Genomic DNA, 25,558 nt, shown 5'->3' with positions numbered 1-25,558 from the left:
TTTATTTTTATCAATGAATATTACTCATTTGTTAATACTAAATTCTACTTCAAAATTATGGCAGATTATATAAAATTATGATTTTTTTAAAGTGTTTTTTGTAGTGTAGGTGGCTGAAACTAATGCTAGCGTCATGTTGAAATGATGGTTCATTCTTTGTGTTGTAGGTAAGTCAGTATACATTCGCGATGTGCAGCTACAGAGAGAAAAAATCGGAACCACAGGAACTTCTCCAGTTGGACGGGTACACAGTAGACTACAGTGACCCTCAGCCAGGTGGAACCACAGGTCCTACAGTACCGATCTCTACATGTGTTAGAAACCATGCAGCTAATGTGTCCTTCTCTCAGGCTTGGACGGGGGCAGGGCTTTCTTCAATGCCGTGAAGGAAGGCGACACTGTGATCTTTGCCAGCGACGATGAACAAGACCGCATCCTGTGGGTCCAAGCCATGTATCGTGCCACTGGCCAGTCCCACAAGCCTGTCCCACCCACTCAGGTCCAGAAACTTAACTCCAAAGGGGCTGCCTCGGCCCAGATGGATGCTCCCATTTCTCAGTTCTGTAAGTAGCACGAAACAAAACACATCACAAACCAGCGAAAGCTTGATATCACAGCACTCACAAACCTGCTGGTAGAACTAACACACACACGACTTCATCTCTCACAACATCTGACAGATGACCACTTGTTATCAGTACTCTTACAAAGAGCAAAAGTCTGTTGAGTAGGAATGACCGGTCTTAAACAGAGTCTATCCTACAGCAGGATATGGAGTTTCAAACCTAAATAGGTCACCACACATATGATTTGAACACTCAGGCCTGCTGGGGTTGAACTTAGACCAAGATTAGCAGGATGGCAAGAGGCTTTTTTCCTAACCGCAGGCCTCCTTTATCTCAGGAGCAGCTTAAGAGGGCAGCTGTGGTTCTGAGACAGCTCTCAGATGATCCCTTGTCATATTTTGCATTGAAGACATGTGGGAAATTTTAACTGATCTGTTACTGTACTTGCATCTCTAAGCCGCCCACAAGTCAGGTAGCAAAGTGAAGGTAAGACCGTACATTTATAGTAACGTAACGTCTCTTCCAACTTCTGTTCTGTTATTTTGTGTTTTCCGACATTAGTGTCAGATTTTTTTTTCCGAATATCACCACATCTTCTGGCAGCTGCATTAATTCACGTTTAATTAATTACAGTAATACGAAAAAAGTTCAGGCATCCTTGAACTTTTACACATTTGAATTTTTTATGACATGAAATTATAAAAGAAATTCAGGCTTCTTGAGTTTATATAAAAATTTTGAGAATGATTCCCTTTATGGTTCTCTTTACCTTTACCACTGTTTTGGGTATTATATTTGTATTTAATTTATGTCATGTTGTTGACATTATTTTTCTCTGTGAAATCAAAGGGAATCATTGTAGAATTTCTTTTTTAATATATGTACAATACCATTCAAAAATGTGTCAAACCTTTTGACTGGTCATGTGCACTCAAAAAAAAAAATGACTCATTGGATGAACTCAATTCAATTATGTGCAGGATTTCCATCTAATAAATATATGTAGCTCCAACTCACAAAAGCACATCCATGCAAGATAATTTAATTTAATTAAATTTAGTTGGGACTGCATATATTTATTAGATGAAAATCCAATCCAATGAGTCAGGTTTTTTTTTGTTTGTTTTTTTGAGTGTATAAAGACACATGAATTTTCTTTTTCTTTTCTATTTGACATAATAAAAAATTCAAACATATGAAACCTCAAGAGTTCCTGAACTTTTTCATGTGACTGTACATGCTGTTGGAAGCTTTGTTGAAACTTTGTTTTCATAACAAATTCTAACCAGTATATCTTTTTTCCATAACAACACTACAGTATAGGGCTTCTCCAATCTGTTGAACTAAATGTCACATTTTGTTTATTAATGCACAATAATAGATCCTGCTATTCAGAAAAATAAGCTTTTTGTGTGCATTTTTGAGTCCATAGATAAAAACAAAAAACAAAAAACAATTTTCCGAATGCTGAACTAATGAACAAGATTTTCCTTTTCCCCCTCCTGTGTTGAGGGGAAATTATTGGCATTATGTACCAATTTAAATAAATCATTATGTTAGTACCAACATAATAATACTATTACTCATAATAATAAGCTCAAGTGTCAAGACAAGTTCTATCACATAAATTCTATGTTGTTTCTCCATTGATTTCTTTGTCCAGTATGTGATTGTTCTTGTGGTTAGTTGATTCCTCTGATGCCAGCTGTTGCCATTCAAAGCCTCCTCACAGTGGCACAGACTTCCTACCCCTCTCCCTCCCACCCCTTCCCGAAACATTGTGGCACACCACGCGTACGTGTTTCTCCTCCTGGTGGTCTTGAATGGCACTGGGACCATAACATACACAGCCCTCCTGACTCTGCTGCAGTGGATTCATCCAAAACTAGAGTCCTATGAAGGTTCTGATGGATCACATATGTAAAGCAGACTCAAGAATCTACTTTTTCTCCTCACTAAATCCAATTTCAATCCAGGGTTAGTGTATATCACGTAGATGCGGGTAGGCTTCTTGTGTTGAAGTAAACATTAACCACTGTGAAGTTTGGTCTAATGGAGTAACTGTGATGTTATATCACGGTTGTAAATACTATCGCCAATTATTAGTTTTGACCTTTCCAGTGCCTTCATAGCCTCTTTTCATAAATGGCTTATTCAAATATAAAAGTGACACTTGGAGGTTTCTTCATTTGGTTGGTTGTTGTGTTTTCATATCTAGGGCTGCAACTCAACTATTTTCATAACCAATTATTTTTTGGAACATTCAACAAACGGAAAGAAAAAAAATCTTACATTCAAACCCTATACCTCCTTTCTTGGCTTTTAGTACAAACATTTTATTTATTTCTATTCACCACACTGGCAAATTTTCTGTTATTATTTGGTTAATTAAAAATCGAAATTTCAAATGTTTGTTAATGCAATAATTGTTACAGAAAGAAAACAAGAAATGCTTAGAGATACAATATATAGTCGAAACTACAGATGTTGAAAAATGTTGGGGATTGTGGGATTTTTTTTTTACCTCAACTGGATGTGAGAACAATTTTTTTAAATTAAACAAGAAGTAAAGTAAAATAAGTTCACTGTTAACCTACTGGTCATGACTTTGCAGACGGTGTCGCAGACCAAGCGGTCCGCCCCTAAAAATCAGTCCGCCTTTTGTATCTGTGCATGCGTCATTTCGGACCACAGCAGCACATCTGAGAAGGAGTCTCTTCACCCAAAGCAATCAAATGGATTATTGGGATTACTAATCATCAGATGATAAAGGTAAAACCTCTTAAATCATTCTAAATGTTGGGAAAGTGTAGGAACACGGACCCACAACAGGGGGCGTAAATGAACGGACAATGGAGGAAGTCAAATATCAACACTTTACTGTTGTAAAACACGCACAACAAACACAACCAATTACAATATCAGACAATAAGCCGAATCACAACGGTGTCATGTGGGCAGGCTCGAAGATAGGAGACGTCTGTCCAAGCAGAACCGGAACCACACGATTTCCTCCGCCACCGAACCCCGGGAATACTGGAGCCGCCAAGTCCCGAACTCCCAGGTGGCCACTGCCTCCGCTTGTCGGATCCGGTACTGCTGGCGAGGAACAGAAACAGTCAGATGTGGGTGCGTCTGCACCCAGCAACACGTATGGTGGAAACACCACCTCCACCTCTCGTCAGGAAAACACTGTAGTGCAGGAATGTGAGTACTTATCCAAAATACAGTCTCCTGCTGTTCTTCTCTCTTTCTGTGTAAAGGCAAAAAGTATTCAATGGTCAAAAAGATAATCCGCTCCTTGGTAGAGCGATATCTCGGCAAAGAGGTGGAGACGTCGTCCTGCTGATATACCGCTGCGGATCAGAAGATTGGTAACAGCTGTCGTAGGTGACAGCTGTCACCCTGGCTGCTCCTGTGAGACGGCAGCGCCCTCTGGTGCCTGGAGCCCGCACTCCAGGCAGGGTGCCCTCTGGTGGTGGTGGGCCAGCAGTACCTCCTCTTCAGCGGCCCACACAACACTAAAGCCAATTTTAAGCAGAAACAAGGCCATTTTAAAGCAGAAAATCAGCGAAATTCCGTGAGGCTTTGAAATGACCGATTCGCAGTGAACACATCAGCTAGCAGCTCGTTTAGCCGCGGCGATCTGATCGCTTCATCTGTCATTTATGATGAAATAATGCTGAATTTATGCGGAAATGATTGTTGTACAAAAGCTTTAGTTATCTGTCGCAGAGATAGATAATGACTGGAGTGCAGTTTGAAGCAGAAATGAGGTTGTAATCCGTGAACCACGGCTAATGACGCATGCGCAGATGCAAAAGGTGGACCAGGTTTCATGGGGGACTGTTCGGTGAGCGACAATGGTACCCTTTCAGGAGAATGAAGGGTGAAGTCTTTAGGGTCCTGGTTTGCCTGTCTTATGGTTGTTTTACATAATTATTGTATGGCCTTGCCTTACAATATAAAGCGCCTTGGGGCAACTGTTTGTTGTGATTTGGCGCTATATAAAAAAAAATTGATTGATTGATTGATGGTTGTGAGACTTGAACTCTACCCAGTGACCTAAGGTGACTTCTAGGTGTATTTGGAACTCTATCAGAGGATCCTTTGATACTGCTGGAATGGTGACAGATGAGGAGTATCACTTACATGGTGAGGAAACCTCAAATACAATATTCTGGCCATGTGGTGTGTTTTCCTCAACATAATCCAGCATGCAAAAACCTCAGGATTGTGGACCCTGCAGCTGGAGAAGGCAACAGGGGATGCTCACATTTCACCTGGCTGCTGAAGAGATTTGGCTGCTTTTGAGAGGTGGGGTTGGAGAGGTTGGCTGCCTGGGTGTTTGCCATCCAGGACCCAAGGCGGTTCCATAGTGTGGTGGATGCAGCCACCAGCACATACTCCCAGGCCTAACCTCACCCGTCTTATCTGTTCGACCTGTCAACATATCAGTTACAAAAGTGTTCATCCAATGAAATCAAATGTGTTTGAATAAATCATGACCCAACTGGTAACAGATTTCCTCATCACTGGCATATTTTAAATGCATTCTGCGCATTTTTAAGCAAAAACACAAGTGCTTAAATGTAAATTAAAATGTCATCTTTAACAGAGGAAAAAAATTACAAACTGTACAAACTATGAATAATGTAATTTCTGTACAACCATGTATAATAAAAAGGATACAAATTGTACAACATAAGTAAAGCAAGTAAGATGAATCTAGATCATCGCGCCTGTCCTCTGCCAGTTCACACGGTGTCCAGGATGCACACACAGAGCTCTCGAGTTCAGAAAGAAAAAGAAAATTACAGTTACAATAAGTGCTACTGCCTGCGTACAAAATGCAATCTGTTCCCACAATCTGAGTAATTCATGCACACCCCATAAATATTTAAATAAATTTGGTAGCATGTGGGGCTAAGACATTGGACAAGATGAGGTGTTAGCTCACATGTATGTTTTTCTCTGCACAAACACAATGTCTCAGAAAGTATATTTCTGTGTTTGTTATTATCCACTGAACACCCAACAATAACATCTCTCACATCTAATATCTAACACATTGCCCATGGGGATCCACGGGCTTGAGATTGGATAGTGTTTATAAAAAGGTAGCTGACATTTTTCAAGGTGGTAATAAGTTATGCAAAGTTTCTACAATGATTTGGAATAGCGTGTGAGTCCAGTCCAGTCCAATGTAATTATCAACGTCCATTGTTCACTGTTATTACGTAAGTCTGTAATTTCTCAAAAAATATTAATCCTATCAACTTTCCATTTTGGCGGCATTCATCCTTGATTCAAAATATATAAGCGTAACAAACGGCAAATGTCAGCTCTCCCCAGTTTGTCCGTGATCGAAAGTAAACACATGCACACACATGCACAGAGGCCATTTGGCTTTTAATATATAGGTGATTTACCGCCCCCTGCTGGAATGGTGTGTCAGTCCAGGATTTCATTATCAGTGTCCATTGTTCACTCTTGTTACCTAATATCCCTAAAGGTAAGTCCCGTCGGCTGCTCCCTTGTTTGCACTCGGGGTCGCCACAGCAAATCCAAGGTGGATCTGCATGTTGAATTGGCACAAGTTTTATGCCGGATGGCCTTCCTGCCGCAACTCCACATTACATGGAGAAATGTGGCAGGGGTGGGATTTGAACCCTGAAACTTCTGAACTGAAACCAAGCGCATTAACCACTTGGCCACCACCCCTGTTGTTACCTAATATCCCTAATTTCTCCAAAAATATTAGTCCTATCAACTTTCGGTTTTCGCACAATTCATCCTTGACTCAAAATACATAAGCATACCAAATGGCAAATGTTAGCTCTCCCCAATTTCTCTGTGATCAAAGCCATACACACGCACGTACGCATGCATGCACACATACATGTACACAGAGGCCACGTGGCTTTTAATATACAGGTGTGTATGCTTTGCTCTGCAGTTGTTGTGCAATACAGTCCTGCATTACGTTCATGAGGCAATACACTGATATGGCACTACTGAACTTGGTGAAGGTGAGAAAGCTGCATGATATGACCCTTTAACATTATAAAAAAGACAGATGTTTCCAATTTTCAAACTTAGTCTTGCATCAGACATATTTGCCCTGAAATACAAAACGTTGACTCTAAATTACATTTTCTGTCTCATTTGCGTACATTATGAAATGTGATGACAGTGCCCCAATTAATCTAATGTAAATGCTTGTGTTTTCATTGGGTTTTCTTGATTAGATGTTGCAGCCCTACCACTTTATTTATTTATTTATTTATTTATTAATTACATTCAGTTTGATCAGTGGTAAGCAGTGGCAGTGTGGAAAATGTAATTCTTGATTGTATAGAATCCAGACAAAATAAACTGCAGTGGAGTGATGAGGATCGTAAGTCCTCTCTGTCTCTGTCCCTCCTTCTCTCTCTCTCTCTCTTTCTGTTTCTTTCTCTCTGTCCTCCTCTTTCTCTCTAAGAAGCCTCAGCATCTGTTGTCAAGTTCACTTGTATCTTCACATGTACTCACACACCACCGCCTACAAACTTTCATGTTGGTATAGGTTGTTGTTTTTTGAGTTGTGTTTTCTTCTTCATGCTTTTGCCTGTACCCTTCTTCAGTGATGCAGCTGCTAGGTCAGGGTCTCTCGTGACTGCTCTCCTCCAGCCTTGTTGCTAGTCTTTATGTTATTCTGGTTTGTCCCTTCTTACCCTGCTGTCTTCTAGCTGGACTCAAGGGTAAGTGCTTCCCTGTAGCCGGCACAGCTCAGATAATCCCCGCCGATTATCTGACAAATGCAACGTTCTTTCTCTCTCTTTCCCTTTTCTCCTTTCACGTCTCGCTTCATGTCTTAGATATTAGTTGATAATTTTTGTTTTTGACATCCTCAACCCGAGGACCCAAGTATAAGCATCCATTCGTGCCAGTATAGGATGCATGTATTTTTAAACTAAGACTTGTTTTTTGACTCAATAATGACTAAAGTAGGTATTATGGTTCTTACTGCATAATTGCCTTCTCTCTTTATCACATTGTTAACTGGACCCCCCCTCAGAGTAAAGCGATAATATCACACACATACACAAAAAAAAACCAGGCAGATTAGCTGTTTTACGAAAAAAAAAAACTAATATGTAAATGAATCATTATCAAATAGTGTTTTTTAAACAAACTGGCAGTTCTTTCATGTCAGTAAGATGAATGCTAGAAAGTACAAGGTGTCATTCTATTGTTTTACAATGTAGATAAAGTGAGAGACCGTTTCAAAGTATTTCAAATACTTCATTGAAATTTCTTCCTAAAAATTTATTAGATTTGATCATGCTTTACTTCAGAGGGCTTAATAGCTTTTAGGTCTTTTTTTTCTTGGAGCTTTTTCTGAATGAGAGTTGGCAAATATGTATGCGGAGTATTCTGAATGCCAAAGACAAGGAGTAGCTAATGCCGCCCCTTCTTCCAAAAAAATACTCCGGCTTCTCCCCTCCCACAGTAGTTGGGCCTGTAGATAGAAGCTAGACCTCCTGAAAGAAGAGGTGTCATTTTAATTTCTTTTGACTGCCCTTTGTTTGCCTGAATAGGACCACACCTGTGTCATGTGTCCATACTTTTGTACAATTAACAGGAGTTTTCATTCATTTTCTCCCATCTCCCAGAGAATGATACAGTTCTATCTCTGTCGGCTTCATGCTATTTACCCATGTACTTGCACCAAATTGTATTGCTACCCTATTAGAATTCTCCGGTAGTGGTATGCCTGTTAGTCTGCTAGAGATCATGAATACACTGCAACATATTCAACTATTGTCAACTTGCAACTGTGTATGGAAAAAGGAATGCTAAAAAAGTTCAAATGCAAACTAGGAAAAAAAAATGGGTCTGCAGATGTGCATGACATGTTAAAGCTCAATTAAAAAAAAACATACGGTTCTCCAGCATGTGAGGATGAATTTATATCTGCAAAAGTACTCACCATCTCCTTGGAAATTTGGAATTTAAGGTTGACGTCATTCTCAATAAGTTATGGTAATATTGTGATAATGTCACTGTAGTACTGAGTGTATTCTGGAACTGGAATTTAGTCCAGCCAAAGGTGGCGATATAGGCCACTCACTTTGCCTCACAGATCAACTCCAGGCACCTTCTGTCCACTCTTTGGATGTTCTATCTTAACATTTCTCCACAACATCACTATCTCTGTTAATGAGTGTGTTTTCCTCTTGGTGCATATTGTTCCTCCAACTTGTCTGACAACAGTCTTATTGTTCATTAAAGGTTTTTGTTTTATCTGTTTCATTCTGCAGCCACCTTTCCATCCGCTCCCATGTACCGTCTGCGTCCGCATATTAACTGCGCACCTCAGACACCATGACATAATATAGCTGTCTTGTCCCTTTTCGTCCAGTAGCTCTTTATATCCATTATCCTCATTTGTAGCTGTTATCACTCAGATTTTCCACACTTCATCAAATTGTTTGATGTGGAACTCTTCACGCTTTGTAGGTCCTTGTAGTTCCTTGCAGTGAATGTGTTGCATCTTTATTAAACTAACTGTCCCTCTCCTCTCACAAACCTAGAGGTTAACAGATGTCAGTTGTGCTTGAGACCTCCGCCCCGCTAAAAATCATCATCCCTCATGTCAGTGTCACATGAACATGACACCTGTCACTCACAGTGAGGACATGACTACATCTGTTATCTATTTTCAATCATCCTTGTCTCAATCATTTTGTCAGTGACACCTGTATAAATAACAGAACACAAGAAATTATGGTCAAATCAGCATAGGTTTCCTTTTGTGATTTAACATGTTTAAAAACCAAGGATATGACTGTGTTGTTATCTAACATTGGCGTGTACACAAAAAATTTAAATGCTATATTTTCTTGCTCTAGTAATGTCAACTGGTACTGCAAAGGTTGGTTGTTTGAAGTGGATACATAATAAAAAGTTAATTGTAAAACAAATGGTGACAGTTTGCATTTCCAAATTAAAACAGCCATGTTTTGTAGGTCCGGTTAACATAACTACATTATGTACACGTAACATTTAATTTATTCAAGTGTAGTTTTATTTGTACATGAATTGATTGTGCGTATGTTTTCTTTGCTGCTCAAATTTTGCAACACAGAATTAGTGTTTTAAAAATCTGAATTCTTAAGTAATATCTCTTGATGCAGGGCAAAGTTGATGGCAAATGTAGTGAAGTAAGGCAAATACTGTAAATCAAAGAGACCTTCCAGAAACCACTCTTGAAGATGTATTTTCCGGTATGAATAATTTTTATGTAAATTGCTACAGTCATTTTTTCCTGTATGATTATAATCTGAATTGTGCTCAGATTGAGTCTTGTTTTACCATATTTTTATCTTTTTGCAAGCACACTTGCTAATGCCCATCAGGACCTGAGTGACAATTGCGAATGGCAGAATCTATTGAAAATGTAAAAAAAAAAAAAGGTTCAACTTACTTTACACTGTAAAAAAAGAAGAAATATGCCCTATGAAGCACCACAGAATGTGACATACTAGATGCCTGCATGCACATACAGTATAAAAGAACTTGTTCCTCTGAGCTTAGTTTGAGTTTGATGGAATCTCTTCCACCAATACATCAAATGACGCTGTGTGACATAATGCAAGTTGACAATGTAAGCTGTGTTTTATAATTTGCCCCTAAAAATAGCCAAAACTCCCTGATGTTGTGCGGTAGTGAAGACATCAAAATGTGCCTGTCCTCGGTGCTGTTTTCTCCTCTGAACCATGTGCTTTTCCCTGTGCCATTGGCTGGATAGACGCTGACAGAGCTCAGAAACATGGCATGGATGAGTTTATCTCCGCTAACCCCTGTAGCTTTGACCACGCCTCGCTTTTTGAGATGGTGCAGCGACTCACTTTGGACCACAGGCTCAATGACACCTTCTGCTGTTTGGTACGTGTGTCTTTTTGCCTGTTAACTTCAACATGAAACAGCTTTATTCCACAGATTTGTTGGTTATTTTATTTATTCATGACTTTTTATGTTATACACATATTTAATTTATTTTGCTTATGTTCATCTTTTGCATATTTTATATTTATTTATCTTTTTTACCTATTATCATGTATGTTTTTTTAAATATATATATTTATTAAAACTATTCATCTTGTCTAACTGAATACAGCTGATGACATCTTGCACTCCACTCTTTCTTTGTGGTTGAACTGTTTATATATATATATATATTATACATGTCATTCCTCTAGTAAATAAATGAAAATCCTTCTTTGCCGTTAATTATTCTTTGTCTATTTACCAGACACAAATGAACCCCCTGTTGTGAAGTTCAAAGTCTGAAACCCAGTATTACTAATTTTTAGTTCAATCTTACCACCACTAGATGGCAATTATAGCCTTTGAAATGGATGGCTGGGATTCCCAGCAAACTCTACCTATACATATGCAAATAGGTAGAAATAATGATGCCACTTTGTTCTTGTATAATTTGAGAATGAGTTAGTAAGAACCCATAACTTTCTATTGATTTTGAATTTGTGTACCAAATATACAGTTGGGAACATTTTTGTATATGCATCTTGTCTTAAAATTTTTCAAACTCAGTCATCTTCATTTGCAGATATTCCCTTTTATTTTACCATACTTGTGTTAAGGCAGCTAGAATGTTTGCTTTATTTCCATATAGTTATTTTAAAATGAGATTTGTTTAATTTACTATGTCACATTTTCAGTGGATGGACAGTTTACATACACCAAAATGGATTCCAGCATGGAAAATTAAAAAAGGGGTTAATTCGGTGAACTAGAGAAAGGTATAAAAAGAAGTCAAGTTGCTCCTTCGGAAGCATGCTGAAAGCATTCATGATACCGCAAGCAGATGTACAGTCTATTAAATCAAAATACAAGAAAGTTGCAACTACACAAATGTTGACTTATTGAAGGAGGTCCAAATTAACACCAAGGATTTAGTGAACATTTGATCCAAGAATCCAACAAACATCATAGGATCACAACTAAAGAACTGATGAAGCAGTTGCAGACATCTGAAATGTGAGATCATCAACCTTTCCACTTTAAAATCTATGTTAAAATAAGACGAAAAAAGTTTACAGTTGATCACCAGGACAGATGGTACCAGCTTTGGCTAGAGAAGGCACCTGTGATTGATGGCTGTCCCGTTTATGGGGTCTTTGACTTTCATCCTCTTCACGCTACAGAATCTGAGGACAACCACTGGCACAACAGGCCTCAGGGCCTATATAGGACTTAATTGGTCTTCTTCTTCAATGTCAATTTTTGATTAATGGCTTCTTCTTTGGTCAACAACCTTACGAGTCATGGTGATGGATTTCTCTATTAATGGTATGTAATGCCATATTTCTGTCTGATGCCTCCAACTCCATCAGTTTTTTTAGTTATGACCCTGGGGTGCTGTTGGAGTTTTGCGATAAAGGCTCCTTAATTGCTCTTTGTTAATTTGGGCATTCCACCAATAATGTAAAGTCTGTATGGTCCCAGGCTTCTTATTTTATTTTATTTTTTTTTTTTTTTTGTATAGTAAATTGTACAGTTGCTCATAGCACCAAGAATCTTTTTTATATATTTCGTAAGGGGGGGCCTGATCTGTCGATGCAAACTTTTGCCTTAATTCCATAATCTCCCCCCCCACACACACACACTCTCTCTCTCTCTCTACAACACGCAAAGTCACTGGCACTGTGGGTAGACCTTTTAAAGCAGCTACAGGTGCCTCAGTTAACCCTGAATAATGTAACCTGGCAATTCAGAAGTTTTTAAAAGCAATTTCATTTGTTTCTTGAATCTTCTCAAACCTTCCATGCATCATAAAAAGGGTATTTTGGTGTTTGTAAACCAGTGACAGACTGAAACTTTGAGAGAGTTAATAAAAACTGAAGTAAATCTATTTAGTAACTATTGTTTTTAAATAACTTTATATTAAATAAAGTCAACATTATAACTTACTTAACATATGAGTTCTGTGATAAAAAAGCGGTCCTTTTTATTTTTTTCAAAAAATAAATGGATTTGATTCATATGTTTTTACGTCAGACAAGCTTCAACCCTCGTGCGCATGCGTGAGTTTTGTCATGCCTGTCGGTGACGTCATTCGCCTGTGGGCAGGCTTTGAGTGAGGTGTGGACTCCCCCTCCCGTCGGAATCTCTTTGTCTGAGACGCTGCAGGGAGACGGCGTGCGTTGCTTTATCAAATTTTTTCAGGACCGGTGAGGGATATCCGTGTGGACACTATTCGAGAAATTCAGCTGGTTTTCGGTGTAAAGTTTAACGGCTGATGAGAGATTGTGGAGTTTCTTTCACTTTAAGCACAGCCCACAAAGCGGATCTGCGCTGCGTGGTCGGAGGTGGCGTCCGTCTGGCTGTTTCGAGCTGAAAACATCCTAATTTAAAGCTCTGTTCACCCAGGACGTCATCAGAGAACAGAGAAGTTTCAGAAGAGGCCGGCGTGAGGAGTTTATGCGGACATTCCACTGTTAAAGGAGATTTTGTAATAAAAGAACGTGCGGATGAATTTGCCGAGTCGGGTCCGTGATGACGCCCCAAATCCGTTTGCGCGGCCACAGGAAAAACACCTCTGTGTTGAAAACCATTTGTAAAATTCAGGTGGCTTTTGATGGCTTTCAACAAGTGAGTATCTGAGAAATTGTTTAACAGCTGGGCATGTTCCAACTTGTCCGTTAAGGTTTCCAACGGAGGTGTTTTTCCTGTGGCGACCCCCCGCGGTCGGGTCCGACCCGACATGCGAATCTGCCGGCACGTTCTTTCATTACAAAATCTCCTTTAACAGTGGAATGTCTGGATAAATTCCGGATCCCGAATTCTTCTGAAAGTTCTCTGTTATCTCACGACGTCTTGGGTCCACAGAGCCTGAAATTAGGAAGTTTTCAGCTTGAAACGGCGAGACGCCGCCGCCCCGGAGCGCAGATTGCCGTCAGGTGCCATGGGCCGTCCTTACGGCGACAATAAAACTCCAAAATCTCTCATCAGCCGTTAAAGTTTTCACAGAAAACCAGCTGAATTTATCGAATGGTGTCCACTCAGTTGTGCCTTACAGTTTTTGAAAAAATTTTATCAAACAAAGCAGCAGTCTCTGAGCCATTCCTAAACAATGAAAAAAATCAAGGAGAGGGTGGGCCACTCCTCACTCAAAGACTGCCCACAGGCGAATGACGTAACCGACAGGCGTGAAAAAACTCTCGCATGCCCACGAGGGTTCAAGCATGTCTGATGTAATCACACGTGATTCAAATCCATATAGTTTTTGAAAAAAATAATAAGGTCCGTTACTTTTCTCACAGACCTCGTACTGTTTGAAAAAAATAGAATATGTGGGGTATGTCTGCAACTGTTACAGGAACACTCTCACTTTGAATTAATATCTGCTTGTCCCGATTATTGCCAAAAAATATGTTTCGCTGTTTGAAGCCAACATCTCTCCACTCACGCTTCACAGCATTAGAGCCGTGCTGGGTGATATGCCAAAAGCCTGCATTTATAGTCTTTATTTTAAAATGGGATAGATTGCTTTATGTGCACCATGCTGTTCAATGCTTAGAGTTGATATGTACACCCACAGTATAGGTCCAACAGTAAAATTCATCAGTACACTGGGTGCTATGTTGCAGTAACTCGAATGTAATAGGAATTATTTGTGTGTTTTTCTGATTTGGGGTCTGGCATTTCTAAACTGTGCATTTGATCAGCACCCTAGTGTTTGTGTGCTCTAAATAATAGCAATACAATACATTGATCACATAGTAAGCAACACAGGAGAAATTTCTTTACTTTCCCTCTGGAAAGAACAGAATATTTATTAGTATTTATGAGTAAATTATAATACAGCAGTTACATGTATTCAAAGAAAGGCTACATAGAGATACATATGCATTTTTAAAGGATTGTTTTTCTATTCATTTGCATTGGTGGTCTCCAGCGTCATCTCCTATTCTGTAGTGTGCTGCAGTAGCAGGATGAAGGCAGCTGACGTGAACAGACTCAACAAGCTCATTAGGAGAGCTGGCTCTGTCATGAGGGTTGAGCTAGAGTCTGCCAGAGAGGTGCCAGAGAGGAGGATGTTGAGGAAACTGCTCAACATCCAAGACAACACCTCCCACTCTCTGCATGCCACACTGATGTCCTGTCAGAGCACCTTCAGCCACAGACTGAGACCACTGAGGTGCACCACAAAAAGCCACAGGAAGTCTTTCCTGCCTGTGGCAATCGGCCTGTATAACTCCTCCCCCTTCTGCTGGATGAATACATAACTGAACAGAGTTATTCAGTTATTCAGACTCATATGCAATATTGTCAAACATCTTGTGCAAATGTCTTAAAAAAACATTGTTCACTGTTTACTGTTGCTGTTTCGGTACTCTGGAAAAATAATTTCCTTCGGGATAAATGAAGTTCATCTTATTCTTATTGTTATTCTTATTGTAAAATCTATCTGATAAATCTTTCTGTTTTTTACAGACAAATGTTGATTCAGTCTGCATCTGTTTGTGTTGCACAGGGATGGTTCAGCCCAGGTCAGGTGTTTGTCCTGGACGAGTACTGTGCCAGGAACGGTGTTCGAGGCTGTCACAGACATCTGTGTTATCTGCGTGATCTCCTGGAAAGAGCAGAAAATGGGGCAGTTATTGACCCCACACTTCTACACTACAGCTTCGCTTTTTGTGCCTCCCATGTCCATGGGAACAGGTGTGCCCTAATCCCTTTTTTTAAATGCTTATGGATCGTAAGAGTCTTTTCTAAAAGAAATTGGTATCACATGACAATGAGAGCCTCTGTGAAACAAATAATGTTGTCTTCAGGAGGCTAGTCTTTGTGAATTTCCATAAACACGTAATGAGAGCAGAAAATCTTGCTTCATCGGAAACACCTGTGACGTCTTGTTTTTTTTCCATCTATGCCATTTTGTGTTATTTATGTATTTACTTGTTTTTCTGTTAACTTTCAGCAGCACTTTGTGTTACATTATTTTGTTTTTGATCAGTTACATATCTACATATATATTTCTTTGCTTCTACCATTTTTTTCTTTCTTTTCTCTCTATCCTTTGTTGCCTTAGTCTCATACTGTCCATGTTATTCATCCTCCCATGCGTCCGCTAAAGTCAGAGAGGGCAGCAATTACTGGGGTCCACTGGGGTACGAGCCCCTATTGTCCCCAAACAGCTCCCCAAGCCCTGATCCTGGCACTCCCTCTAAACGAGGATGCAAATTCAAGTTTAAAATGAAAAAGGATTCCAAAGTTCTGCTCTTTCAAAGGTCCAAAAGGTGAGGCTTTGTCATTTCTTTGTCTGTCTAACATGCAAAAAGGCAAGTCAGAAAAGATTAAACAAATCTGTTGCAGTTTGCTGTAAGTTCCTGGGTTGTCTGTAAGCCAGGAGCCAGACTTGTACTTTGCTCACATTTCTGCTGTTGGATTCAAATTCGAGGCTACGTGACTTGAAGCTCCGTAGGGTTTTAGCTGTTTTAAAATACGTGGGTATGGTCCTCACAGGCCAGATGGGCTGAGCACAGTCAAAGTGGATGAGAAGGAGCGCTTTGAAGACATCAAGGAGAGGTTGCGGGTGATACTGGAAAACCACATTGTAAATTTCAGGTGACTCTCCCGCTGCACATCATTTACATGTCTCAAAAACACCTTACCTATTGAGACTTTGTTAATTTTTGATTTGAATCTTCCCCTGTAGATATTGTTTCCCATTTGGCCGTCCAGAGGGTGCACTGAAGGCCACTCTGTCTTTGCTGGAGAGGGTTTGTAAATATTAGCACAATCCTTTGATAACCTCTGAACAATGGTGGGCACATCTAATCTAAAAAATAGCTTTGATAGCTGCTAACTAGCTAACTGAAAATTTGGTTGTGTCAACAGTAAAAAGATAAACTGCTACCTCTAACCGCTTTTATTATATGAATTTATTTGGCTTAATTTTGTGGCTCTCCAACCCTGAAAAACAGAGAACTGAAATTTTAATCTGTTGTAGCCTGAACATGGATGTTCCCCAAAAAGGTTTTAGCCTGTCAAGATCAGATGATGATGAAGATGTACAGAAATAATTAAATGAACATGTGAGATTAAGCAGCGGTTTACATTTAATCAGTGGTGGGTAGAGTACTGAAAATCTATAATTAAGTTAAACTACAAAAAAAAGTGCCAAGTTAATGCGTTATTCAAAGTATAACTTATACGTTCTTCAACCGTTAATCTGGGTCTTCTAATGGTTGTCTCATGAAAAGTTTAAAACCACTCAGACCTGGCATAAAGATGACTTGAGTAAGGCCGGGTAATTAGGCCAATATCGGACCCGATCTTCCCCTTCCGACAATCTTAAGGACGCCCCGACAATTGCGATGATGCTAAAGATAATCTTATCAGATATTCCGGCCATGTGTGGTGTGTTAAGAGCACTCTTTTCCGCCCGGAAGTCCGTCAGGAGCGCTCCGATCGCAAATCGGGGACATTCAACATGTTGGATTTTTTTGACCCAATATCGGAGCGTGTGTTGTGTCCTCCGACCAAAACAAGCTCACAGCCTGCTGAATGTGACGTGCAGCCAATCAGAAAGCAAGGTGACGGACATACGGAACGGAAAATAAAATCAAAACAGCTGTTCTGACTTACCAGAAAGTCTGGTGGTCTCCACTCCATCTCCACTCCTTTAAAGAACACCTTTTCTTTTTCTTTTTGTATTGTTTTTCCCTCTGTGTTAAATAGTCCACAAAGTACCTCCGTTTGTTTACTCTGAAGTCACGTTTAATCTCGAGAGATTTTGCGAGATTTCCTGTCTGAGCTGGAAATGTTCGTGTGTGAAATCTGTTTGTGTGTGGTGTTGTTGTCCTTACCGTGTGGCTAAACACCACACACTGTACGACGAAACCCGTTAGAGCTATGATTTTTTTTTTTTATCTTCATGTGTGTGGTCTCTCAGGTTTTGGAAACCTAAAGATAATTTTAAAATTCTGTCGTGTGAACCAGGCTTAAGAGTACAAGCACAGGTTTTAAAAAGGAATGTAAAAAGTGCTTGTTTTTTTTAACTACTTTTTTTACTTCGTGTTACTTCAAATGCATTCCTACCCACCCCTGCATTTAACATACCATTATTCTATTATATCATTATTCTTTACTGTGAATAATACCATTATTCACAGTATAGACAGTAATACCTTACTAAGAGATATTAAGAAATAAAAATACAAGTGTAAAATACTTTTTTTTTTAATTAACTCTGGCTTGACCTCCTGCTCCTCCATCTCCTTGAGGTGATGCTTGTTCTCTTTGTGTGATGTCTTGATGTCACTTATTGCATTAGTGTATGACCTCCAACAGGTACAAACTTATGATTCTAATCCAATCGCATTTGTTCCGCAAATCTGATTGGTTAATCATTTGAGATTTCCGACCATAAAACATAGCACTGTGTGCAGAATATTTGACCGTTTCGCATTTGATGTATTACTCCGCGCCCTGACTGCATTGCTAGGCAGATGTCAATAATGGCACTGTTAGCTGAGAGCGAGAGAAACTGGTGGAGCGACGACGATGCCGAAATTGGCGAATTTAATCTATCATACAAAAGCATTGATGTGGATTCTGATACAGAATTACTCAATGCAGTTGACCAGATGGAGAAATCTGTGGGTCTGCTCACAGAATTTCCAGTTTGGCATGAAGTCGCTGTTGCTACGGTAAGCTGCGCCGACCGATGTAAATATTGCAATTACTGTTGTGATAACCGATAAATACAATACTAACGGTGATTATTTGATGACTTGGTACCAGGAATCTAGCAACATTTCCCTAAAACTACAGTCTGCGTAACAGTTTTATCAAGCTATATTATTATGCAGGTTTAGATGTAGCTTTCAGTGGATTTTACATTCGTAAATTGAGCCGGTACTTGAGCCGGACTGTAAAATCCAGCATTAACATCCGCAAATCATCAGACACAACAGGGTTATTCCCTAATTTTACAGTTTCCATTAAACATTTTGAACCATTAAAATGTATTTGTAAAAATAATTAGCAGGCTTAAGGTTAGCAGAAATAAGTTAATTGGTCTAATGTTTTTAAAAGTTACCTGAATAGCTAACGAAAAAGTTAGCTTTGCTAATTAGCTGAGCTGTGCCAACCACTGCTATGAATGAACAAATAGAAGGCAACAGAAATGGATCAAATAAGTGCTTTTCAATGTGTCCTGCAGGTCCTGATGAAGGATATTGTGACCCCTGTTCCACAAGAAGAAGTGAAAGGTGTTATCCGCAAATGTTTGGAGCAAGCTGCCCAGCTCAACTACGAAAGAATTAAAGAATATGCTAAAATTGAAGGTAACTAGAAAGACACCAACAACATCATTGATGATATTCTTATCTTGTGTGTATGGGTTGCAGGGTGGGGAGGGGGGTGTCCATCAATAATGAATGATGCTGTTGAATGAAATAAGTGTTTGTTTTAAACATAACTGTGCATGGGGAATAAAACTAGAACCTTCACAGCACTGTACTTGTACCTGAAAAGGTCCTCTTATTACTTTAGTGTCAGAGTGGACTTTTCACTGTTATTTAATGGCACATGTTCAGTTCACTTGGTTGATTCCACATTTGTGTCTGTGTCCCAAAAAGATGTGTGGTAGATTCTGGTCAGTTTTTATTTGACCAATAACTCTCTCCTTTGTTTCAGGCCTGCTTTAGCTCTGTGGTGTTCTGTAGGTCAAGTTTGTGTTGAGGTGTGTGAGTAAAAATGCATTCAAATCCAAAGCCCTGAAATCTGTTGATGTGCTGATCTATCACCATGCCTTGACTAGTCCAGCTGTCAGTATCACGGCCTCTGATGATTGGGTTGTGTCCTCTTTAACTCCCAGCTCCAAGCTGATGCAGTCTCCCCCCAACCCCTCCACTATCTTGGCTCCCCCCCCGATATGCCATCTCCTTCTTCTTTCCCTTAGCAGCAGTTGTTTTGTCACCTCTGTCTGGTCTTGCCAAAGGCCAAACCCTTCTGTGGCTCCCTGGCTTCTCTTCTTCTCCTCCTTCTCTCACAGCTTTGCTACAGTTATCACCTTATTTGACATCTTCACAAAATGATAAGTGGCTTTTAACCAGTGCAAAGGAATGCTGGGATTGAATAACTGCAAACCAGCATCAGCCACCTGCATGTGCTTTTAGATATACAGTGTTGTGAAAAAGTAATCCTCATTTCTTCTGTATTTCTGTGTATATCATACAAATTTGTTTCAGGAATTAAAGGAGAAGTTCACTTTTTGTCTCACTCTATTGTCAATTCAAGTTTATATTTGCTGTAGCACCACATCAGGGCAACAAGGTGGCACAAATAGTATGATTGACTCCCAACAAGAAGGTCCCCAGTTTGAGGCCAAACATGTCCCATTCTCCATGTCTATCTGGATTTACTCCAGGAAGGGCATGCAGGGTAAAACTTGTACCAAATCAACATGCAGATGTATAACTGATCTGCTGTGGTAACTCTGAGCAAAAACAAGAGAAACTACATCTTATTTCATCTAGCACCAAATCACAACAGAAGTCATCTCAAAGCGCTATGCACAAAGAGTGAGATTTAGACTTTACCCACCCAGTGAGCAAGTATACTGGCAACAGTGCACAGTAAAATCACCCGTGTTAAATTAACACTGACAGTGTACATATGGTCCCACGCAGGGGTGGTGGCCAAGTGGTTAATGCACTTGGTTTCAGCGCAGAAGGTTCCGGGTTCAAATCCCACCCCTGCCACATTTCTCCATGTAATGTGGAGTTGCGTCAGGAAGGGCATCCGGTGTAAAACCTGTGCCAATTCAACATGCAGATCCACCTTGGATTTGCTGTGGCGACCCCGAGTGCAAACAAGGGAGCAGCCGAAGGGGCTTACTAGTGTACTTATGGTCCCACTCTGATTAGAGTAGGACCATATGTACACTGGCTTACACAAAAAGCTTAATGACAAACTTTTCGGACATAAGGTGACAAACTCATTTTGGTGGAAAAATAACTTTTATTGGACAAAAACGAGCATAAACACAGTAGCTCCTTCCCTCCATGACTATGGCAAAGTTAGCCACTTTGCCACATAACACCTCCTGTTTCTTGCACAAGACTCTTTCACAATAAGAGTATTGGACAAACGGATGAATTCATCACAAGTCCAATATAGAAGAGGAGAAAAACATTGTGAAAACTCATTATTTTATGCTTTTTACAATATGCTGTGGGTCACGGAATTATTTTTTTTGGGGGGGGTGAGCATTTAACAAACTTCCAAAGTTCCAGCAACAGCAGAAGTCTTATGCATTCTGTGTGAGACACAAAAAAGTGAACTTTTGCTTTTAAATATTTAACATAAAACAAAAACACCTGAGCAAATACAGTAATGTGGGAGATGCACAAAAATAGAAGAAATGAGGTGACAAAATACTTTGCCACAGCACTGTAACAACATTGCCTTCTTTACTGGCATGAATTACATTAGCAAGAAAAAATATCAATAATGTGATGTAAGACATTTCTTAATTCTTACCCATTATTTATTTGTTTGTTTAAATGCTGATATTGTTTATGCCTTGAAAGAAATTTCTTATGGGTGCTAAAGATACTAAGGATTGTAGCCTTACTATCTTGCCGTGCTTTGTGGATTTATGCTCCACTGTCCTTGTGAGACGTCTGGCTGAAACACACCGCAGGAAGGGTTTTACTTTACGGTCAGGCCTCCTGCTAAATAGAGAACGTTTTCACCTGGACAGCCCTCTTCCCATCAGTGTCTGAGCTCCAGCCTTCCTACCTCTGATCCCAGCCTCTTGCATGCCTCGATCCTTTCTTGTAGGCAAAAAGAGGGAAATGTATGAGCACCCTGTCTTCTGCTTGGCGTCTCAAGTGATGGATTTAACCATCCGTGAGTACCTTCATCATCCTCTCCCTGGTCTCTCTCCTTCTTTTGCTTCATCCCTCTCTACCTGTTTCTGCTGTTTCCCCAACATGATTTTTTAAAATTTTATTTTATTAATTGGTGTGTTTGTCTGTGTGATTGGGGCACACACCCATCACCAGTTCTAAGCCTTCCCACTGATGGAGTCAGGTGCTTTTTGTTGTAGTTGTTGGTTTTTAAAGCACCATCTGTTTTGTGGTGGACATGAGTGAACAGTCTGGTCATTCCTTTTGGTTGGATGCTTGTTTCTTTGACTTGAATGCATTTTTACATTGCTTACATTGTTATCTCCTTCTGATCATTTGGTGTGTGTCAGTGCTGTGCTGTGCAGAACAGGTGGGCTTTGTTTGTTTGTTTGTTTGTTTGTTTGTTTAACCGTGACACCAATGTGAGTGAAGGAGCGTCTGTCGACAGAGCTATTGTATGAGGACCACAGCAAGGTGGACGGATTTAATCGCTTCTGTTTGTCACTCAGTGTCTCCTGTCTACGATCCTGGCAGCTCTTGTGTGTCTCAAGTGTCTATTGTAGCTTTGTGTGTTTGTTAATGAGCGTCTTATCGTGTTTTATTTTCCAGTTTTCCACAGGCTACTGTTTCTGAGTTTCTGTCTTATTGTTTGTTTGTGACATTTGTTTGCTGCTGAGAAACCACACACAACCTCACCCCCCCGGAGCAGAGTCTATGAAAGGATCACATGGTGACGAATAACAACTCTGAGCTTTCCCCTGTACCGTGAAAATAACATTAGACCATGTTCATTCTAAATATCTCCTCTTTATCTTTTCTCTCCCTTTTTTTCTGGCTGAAGTTGAGAAAGGTCAAAAGGATCAAAAGGATCCAGGTGAACCCATATTTAGCTTGTGGCTTAGCCACAGTGCACACATGCACGCACTGTATTTACTGTTCAATACCGACATAAACATGCATGCATACAATGGCTAACTGCCTGTAGAAGATTTTGCATAGAATATACATAAATCAAAATCAAGGTGTTTATATGTCTTGGTATGTTTTAAACAAACATCTCTGAATTTTCACAACTACCACCCCTCCCCCCTTCCAAGGTTAATACTGTGGAGACTGTATTACTTTATATCCGTATGTGGTTTCAAACTGTTTTGTTAACTGCAGACGTTTTGGGCCCATTTGGTTAAGTTTTGTACAGTCTTTGGTTCATTTTCTGAAAAAGTCAAATTGGAAACATTTTAAGTGAACATTTATAATGTAATACAATCTCTCACAAAGTCACAGTATCCTTGGTTTTGTGTTAATGCAACAGATAAACACTATAATCAACATATAATTAATATAATGCAATGCAGTTTTGTATAAATTTAGTGTTAAATTATTAACTTTGACACAACAGACAAGTTAATTTGCCGGTGTTTTAATGCACTTTTATTCGGGATATATCTACCTTGCTGATGCAGTTGTGAAACTCAGGAACCTAAATTGTATATAGATTCATAAACATGTGATAGGCATGTCTTCTCTGTCCCATGTTCTGAGTATAGCAAGATTAATAACACAAATATTCTGCATGTAATATTAAATTGAAACAATCAGACTTCTTTGCACTGAAATTTAAAGAGTTATGCTCTCTATAGGTGATCTAAATGGCACAATTTGACAGTTGTAAGCATTTAGTAGAACAGTTGTGTCCTGCACAGAGAATGAAGCAATACTTGCTCTGTGTGGTGTAATGTGAGCTTTTCTGTTCCTTGTTTGCGCTCGCCATTGAATCAGTCATTAAGAAATCAAACCAAAAGAGAATGGCACACAAATGTAACACAATGGAGAGTAAAAACACATTCTAATCCAATTACATTTTTTCTGCAAATCTGATTGGTTAATCATGTGAGATTTCCATAAAATATTGCATAAACGGTGGCAAAATATTAAAACTGTTTCACATTTAATGTATTGATCCGCACCCTGACCGTGCTCCCTGCTACACAGATGGAAATAATTGCGCTGTCACCAGAGAGGGACAGAAACGAGTGCAGCCATGACGATGTGGGACGATCATAACTGATGTAAATAAAGTTCAAGACATATTGTCCCAGACTTGAAAATGTTCATGTATCCATCCTGTCATGTATCCATGACTTGTCTGAAGAAAACTGGCAATTAAACTGATTATTTAAAGGTATTATACCAAAGGGACTGATTACTTATGCAACCCATCATCTTGGCTTTTATATTTTTAATAAATTTATATCAAGTTGTAGAAATTTACTTTCAGTTTGAGTCTAAGGATGATCATTTTAGAAAATTTTATATTGACAAGCCTGATTTACTTTTTGTATTTGAAATGGCATAAACAGATTAAAATGTATGAAATACCAAGGGGCTGAATACTTTTGCAAACCACTGTACATTGAAAATGAGGGTCCAAAGTAGAAACTCAATGCAGCAAAAGTGAAATATCTGCGATCACAGTCGATTATACCTGTGATTTCCGATGAGCCTTACTGCATGAGTAGAATTATAAAATGATATGTGAAAACATGAACTTAACCCGTTTTGGCCCTTTCAGCTGTATCCATCTGCATGTCTGCATCATGGCTGCACATGGAAAAGAAGTGCAAGACAAACATAAAAATGTGAGATTTCACAAGGATACAGGAAGGTCAGTGACAGACTAAAAATCATCTGCAACAGATTTGTTGCAGTAATCAGGAGGTACAAAAGGAGACTTACTAATGCTAATCAGAGCCACTAATGCTAATCAGTTGCCGTCTTCCTAAAATTACATCACAAACCGTGTGCTACTTCTACAATCAAGCTCTGAAAACAGGCAAAAAGGTTCTTCAGACTTGGCACAGGGATTATCAATGGAAATCAAAGTTTCTGTGACAGCTCAGACAGTGTGAAGGCCATTGCATAACGTCAACTTCCAAGAAAAAAAAAAATGAATTGCAACAATGCATCGTTGCTACAAAAACATAAAAAAGTCAGGTGAATGTTGTGAACATATTCATTAGTCAGATGAGACCAATATAAATATATTTATGCTGATATGGTGATTCAATAATGCTAAAGGTGTGGGGGAGATGACATTTAGAGATGGCTCCATAAATGCCTATGGTCAGGTCAGGTCTAGAAGTATGCGCTGATGCCATACATTTGTAACGGCCCCTGGACCCTTGATGGCAACCATGCAGCCATGTGAAATGTGGGCACCCTCTTGATGTTTTCCAATTTCTGGGGTCCTTGTCATTCAGACATCTATGCGCTGGTGCATGCACAGAGAAACATGCCACAATGACACAATGTCAAAGCTGATGCTCCCACACAATGCACGTTATACTCCTCATCTGAGTCTCCCAAATTACCCACTCATTCAACACAAAGTCATTCCAGCAGTACCCAAGGGGATCTAGCACCAAACACACCCAGACATCATCATGGGCTACTGGTTCATGTCAAAGTCCAACAAACAGCAAATGTAAACTGTTACTTTTCAATTCTAACATACGGTCAAACGCTCTCTGTTTAACAGCGAAGTAATGCAGTTACTATAAGGTGACACGATTTTGAATTGACTTTTATCTGCTACTTCACAGCTTCTGTTGTATACTTTCTATCAAACCATTTTGAAAATGAAATGAAACAAATTATTTGAGCTTTTGTATGTTATGATTTATCTGTTTTTAGAGTTAATATATTTGCTTTTTATCCTAAATTGTCACTGTTTTTTTTTAAAAATACTTTACATACAGTATACAAAAATATACTGTTATACATTGCATTTTAGGGTTATCAAAGGGTCTGTTTAACCATAATATAAAAAACAAGTATCAAAATATACTGAAAGGGATTTTTTTCTTTTCTTTTTTTTTTCTTTTTTCTTTTTTGCGCCATTTGGTTGGACTGACTTTAAAATTAATGAGTCAAAAAGATTGCATGCAGCTAATATACGTATATTGTTTCTACTCCCATAACAGAATAAAAGACATAAAAAACAGAATCTATGTTTAAAACAAAATAGCTCTTTTAGGGACACATCTTACTTAA

General features: G+C 39.3%; 1 protein-coding gene across 19 annotated transcripts in view; it reads left to right on the top strand.

Annotated features, from left to right (window-relative positions):
* cadpsb (Ca2+-dependent activator protein for secretion b) overlaps positions 1–25,558 on the top strand; it is a 262,642-nt gene that overhangs the window by 188,339 nt on the left and 48,745 nt on the right. For 6 of the 19 annotated variants that reach the window (XM_034166408.1, XM_034166409.1, XM_034166397.1 and 3 more), the window contains exons 10-19: positions 168–276; positions 351–563; positions 7,298–7,309; positions 10,363–10,499; positions 15,115–15,302; positions 16,107–16,208; positions 16,300–16,363; positions 18,811–18,934; positions 21,438–21,506; positions 22,347–22,379. In XM_034166408.1, the coding sequence (XP_034022299.1) occupies positions 168–276; positions 351–563; positions 7,298–7,309; positions 10,363–10,499; positions 15,115–15,302; positions 16,107–16,208; positions 16,300–16,363; positions 18,811–18,934; positions 21,438–21,506; positions 22,347–22,379 (1,051 nt within the window). The remainder of the gene's footprint in view (positions 1–167; positions 277–350; positions 564–7,297; positions 7,310–10,362; positions 10,500–15,114; positions 15,303–16,106; positions 16,209–16,299; positions 16,364–18,810; positions 18,935–21,437; positions 21,507–22,346; positions 22,380–25,558) is intronic. The other 13 variants (XM_034166399.1, XM_034166398.1, XM_034166403.1 and 10 more) reach the window with 6 other exon arrangements.

The sequence above is a fragment of the Thalassophryne amazonica genome, chromosome 3, assembly GCF_902500255.1.
Source record: "Thalassophryne amazonica chromosome 3, fThaAma1.1, whole genome shotgun sequence".
Classification (NCBI taxonomy): Eukaryota; Metazoa; Chordata; class Actinopteri; order Batrachoidiformes; family Batrachoididae; genus Thalassophryne; species Thalassophryne amazonica.
The sequence above is the reverse complement of the archived record's forward strand: the minus strand, read 5'-3'. Positions and strand labels throughout refer to the sequence as shown.